Source organism: Lolium perenne, chromosome 6 (genome assembly GCF_019359855.2).
Source record: "Lolium perenne isolate Kyuss_39 chromosome 6, Kyuss_2.0, whole genome shotgun sequence".
NCBI classification, from domain to species: Eukaryota; Viridiplantae; Streptophyta; class Magnoliopsida; order Poales; family Poaceae; genus Lolium; species Lolium perenne.
In genome coordinates, this window is record NC_067249.2 from 84,680,421 (window position 1) to 84,685,000 (window position 4,580).

At 47.8% G+C, this 4,580-nt stretch overlaps 1 protein-coding gene and 1 long non-coding RNA gene across 2 annotated transcripts; both read left to right on the forward strand.

Moving 5' to 3' along the window:
- Positions 1-1,309: 1,309 nt before the first annotated feature.
- LOC139831962 (uncharacterized) lies at positions 1,310-1,891 on the forward strand. The gene is made up of 3 exons (XR_011746380.1): positions 1,310-1,381; positions 1,488-1,595; positions 1,687-1,891. It is a non-coding gene; the product is annotated as an uncharacterized lncRNA (long non-coding RNA).
- Positions 1,892-2,887: 996 nt separating this feature from the next.
- On the forward strand, positions 2,888-4,312 carry LOC127309636 (transcription factor bHLH162). Its single transcript, XM_051340412.2, has 3 exons — positions 2,888-3,108; positions 3,198-3,557; positions 3,826-4,312. Exons 1-3 carry the CDS (start codon positions 2,953-2,955, stop codon positions 3,898-3,900), a joined length of 591 nt encoding a protein of 196 aa, XP_051196372.1. The 5' UTR covers positions 2,888-2,952; the 3' UTR covers positions 3,901-4,312.
- The last annotated feature ends 268 nt before the right edge of the window (positions 4,313-4,580 follow it).

Sequence of the window (4,580 nt, forward strand, 5' to 3'; positions counted from 1 at the left end):
TCCCTATCCATGACCAGTCTCCTCCGCGTGAAAATACTCCGCCGCCTCCTCCTCCTCGTCAGGAGACTCCGCCGCTTCCACCTAAGCAAAAGAGGAAGCGGTCCGCGGCACCTCCTACAGCTCCGAAGAGATCATCAACTCCAATGAGGGAACAGACTCAGAGTTGTTGCCACATGAGCGGTGAAGAGCAAAAGGCGTTTCTTGCAACTGCGCCGAAGAAGATGTTTATTCCACCGCAGACAGTGAAGCACTTTGCCGAGACGAGAATGAAGAGACCTGAGCTGAGAGCTGATTATGACCGCTCTCTTGGACAGTCCTCTAAAGCGATGAAAGAAGCAAAAAAAGTCGCCCAGCTTGGACAGCAGGACATTCAGGCCGCACCCCACTTCATCGTGGAGCCATATCATGATCCAGAGACGGCATCGATGATCGAACGGGCGGCTAGAGCTCAGGGAGCATCAGTTGAGTACGAAGATTACTATCCAACGGCTCAAGTGGTAAACAAGTATAGATACGGATCTGATCTCGTCAAACCTGGCGAGCTCGCGCGTCTAGGGACTCAGATGCGAAGGTTGCATGAATGGTACCTGAAAGCCTGTCGAAGAGGTGATCGCTACCTCACGGTGTATCTTAGAGATGAGCATTACTTCCGGGGGAAAGACGAGATAAACATTGACGTAGAAGAACTGTTTCAGTTATTCAATCAAGACGCCCTCGACAAAGCTGTCATCAGTTGCACCGCACTGTAAGTGATTTATTTGTGTAATTAAGTTTGTAGCTCATTCATTTGCACTAACAATTATCCTCATTATATTCTTTGTGTACGCTATACATTTAATTATGCAGAATGAAGAAGCTGGAATACAAAAGAGGCAAGCTCCTACCGCTGGGGTTCATAGACCCAAACACAGTTCATGAAGTTACGGTTCAAGACTTCGCCAAGGACACAGAGGACAACATCGTAATGTTTTTACAGAAGCAAGCAGACAAAGAGGATATATTCTTTCCCTACAACTTCAAGTGAGTGTTATATATAACATACATTATGCTTGTGCACCTTCCACTTTATTCTCGTAATCATTGAGCTATGCTTGTGCAGTTTCCATTTTATTCTCCTAATCATTGATCTTCACCTTGGAGTCGTAAACGTTATGGACTCGAAACGTAAAGAATATGCGGAATGGGCGGACATGGCTGCCATCCTCCAGAGGTAGTTTCAATCAATTTCGTATTGGCATCTTCATCTGCTCTAATTCGAAGATATCATCAACTAATCAATTACTCATTTACTCATTATTTTTTGCCGGGCAGGGCTTGGAAACGGTTCATCAATACTGTTCCGGGTGAATGGAAACCGGAGCTTACATTTAGAGATTACCCTGTAAGTAGTACTATATATATAGCTATGTCCGTGAAACTTTATATATGATATTTACTTTCAATACGATGCTTGATTATTAGTTTGATCGAACTATTTTTTCGTAAAGTGTATGAGGCAGGAAAAAGGGAATAACTTATGTGGATACTACGTCTGCACCTTCATGCGTGACATGTCCTGTCCCAAGGGTGGGGATCCCCAAATACACCACACTCGTGTACGATAACAAATTTTCACAATTAATCTTAATTAGTACCATCTATTGTATTGAGTTCCATTCATATATTGATCTCCTTTTTTAAATATAGATGACACGCCTGCGGGACACTCTCATAACAGCGGATCAAATAAAAGCAATTCAAGAGGAAATCGCGGGATTCTTTATTACCGAGGTCCTTACCCCAGGTGGAGAGCACTATCGGAAGATCGTGACGGCGGAGGATATTCGTTCAGGAAAAGTTGTATTGTAAATATGCATGCATTACGTGTACTGTGTTGACTATGTCGTGTACTGTTGACGATGTCTATATATATTCATGACGATTTTTTGTGGTTTCTTGAATGATATATATATGCATTGCTGAAACTCTGCCGCGGCAGAGAAACGCCCTGTTTCTCTGCCGCGGCAGAGAAACGCTGGTACAGCCCAAATCTGTGCCGCGGCAGAGAAATAGCAATTCTCTGCCGCGGCAGAGAAACATAGGCCCGGTTCGTACCACGAACCGGGACCAAAGCCCTTCTACCGCGAGCTCCCTGGCCGCACCACGTGTCTAGGCCTTTAGGCCCGGTTTATCTTTGAACCGGGACTAAAGGGTACCCCCTTTAGTCCCGCCTAGTTGGTCCCGGTTCAGGAACCGGGTCTAAAGGCCCAAATGGACCGGGCCTATTGCCCAGTTTTCCACTAGTGACACCGTTGGCCGCAGGAGCCCGCACATCCCTTTCGCCCGAGCCCATCAGGCCCTGATCGGACTGAACGCGCCGCTGTTGTATCTTGCGGCCACCGGCCCGCAGTGGCTGCAGTTCCCTCGCTAGACTGATGCCATGAGAAGAGTCGACGAGCGCCGTCATCCCCTCAACTCGGCGCTAGGAGGGAAGTCATATGAAGAAAGCTATCTAGATATACCACTTGTGCCGATCGATGTTAATTACCGCGGGGTCGTACGGTCCTCATATAATGGGCAAATTCATTACTCCTCTCTGTTTCATAATATTTTTTGCTGATTTAGTATAAAATTGTTTTAAACCAGCAACATACTAATATGAAACGGAAAATGTATTTGATCAATTCTTAAATGGGCGGTGCTGAAATTAAGCTTACGGAAAGATGGTCGTGGTCCTTGGTCTAAAAGCTTAACACACAGATGCTCCATTCTCCTGGATGTACTCCACTTGACACGACTCCGGCGATTGACTAGCACAGTGGTACTAAGATCCGACCCGCTAGCGAGCCATATATATAGCATGCACACGGCCGCTCGAGCAACACACCTTGCAAGCAGCTAGCTAACTCGTGACCTCTAGTGACGGTCTAGGAACCAGGGGTGCCGACGTAAGTAAGTACGTACACAGTCATCATGGAGATGCCGCCCCCGCCGCCGCCGCATCGTCCTATGCCAGCCGGCGGCAAGCCTGAACGGAAGACGGTGGAGCGCAACCGCCGCAACCACATGAACGGGCTCTACTACCGCCTTGACACGCTCGTCCGCTCCGGCGACGGGCCTTCTCCCGCAGTACGTACATACATCGCATGCATAACATACACGTACATACGCCATGCATGCACACATCTGATCGTGAGTGGATTTTTGTGCGTGCACAGGTAGCGGCGACGAGGCCTGAAAGGCTTGGTGAGGCGGCAGCGTACATCAGTCGGACGGCGGAGCGGGTGGAGAGGCTCAAGGAGCGGAAGCGCGAGCTGACGGCAGCCATGACGACGACCCAGCAGAACATGGGATCCGGCTCAGGTTCCTCCTCCGGGGCGGTGGCCGCCGTGTTGCCGGATGTAACTGTCCAGCGCCTGGGCTCCGGCCTACACGCCATCCTCGTCACCGGCGCCCCGCCCAGCGACGGCGCGTCGTTTCACCGCGCGGTGCGTGCGGTGGAAGAGGCCGGCGGCGAGGTGCAAAATGCGCACTTCTCCATTGTCGGCGCTCGGGCCGTTTACACCATCCACGTGCTGGTGAGTAGCCAACTCAATTAAAAGTTTGACCTGATGAAAAGTGGCTATGCTACTCCTCACTTCTAGGTTATTTTAGTTTTTAAGGTGGGTTCAGTGTAAGCCTCTTTTTAATAATGCGTGAGCATGATTTTAAATTTAACATCTCTTAGCTTTGATACCATATATATAATTGATGTACTATTCAACTAAACCAAAAGTTTAACCCAAAAAAATGACTAGATAATATATTTATATTCAACATAGTTAACAAGATGCATTATTTTTGTAGGTTGGGGAGCAGCAGGGCACCATCGACAGGGTGGTGCAAAGGCTGAAGGAAGCCGTACGTGGACATGCTCGCTAGTTAAGGGCATCTCCTGATCGAGGGAACGTCCCCTTAATCTCAGACAGAACTAATATTATCCTATGGAATTTGTGTGTTGTAGAATCTCCTTATTAGTCGTCAGTTGGCCCGCACGCATGGCGTGTGTGCAGCTCAACTTTAGCAATTAACGTGTTGACTATCTGACTATCAGTCGGTGTCAGTCAACACGGCACGCAGGGGCCGAGAGCCGCATACCTGCTCTCTGCTGCTGGTGTGTATAATCGCCGCAAAAAGGAACGACCGAAGCATATAGTTGATCTTACTAGTATGACTTTGACGCGCGCGGTCAAAAAGGCATCTGTTGTTTGTTCGCGGATGAGTTGAAGTACTTGGTGTGTACTTGATGTGTAGAGGTCGAGCGTGTATGCGCTCGAAGTAATACTATATATGTCTGAAGAAAAGTTTTTCTAGCCTGCACGCGCATAATTGATTTTACCTTTTTTGCTTTGAAATTTGGACATACAAAAATCTTTTATGCATATGGTAGAGGAAATTGCACATACTAGTAAGTCTTGGGGTGAATGTTGCACAGACCAGCAACTTTAATATTTCGTTGCGCAGACCAGCAACTTTAGAGTTAATCGGTTGGAAAGAGATCAGCTTCGTATCTAACAGTGTATTAGAGCATCTTCAACAGGCGCACTAAAATTCGGCGCGCT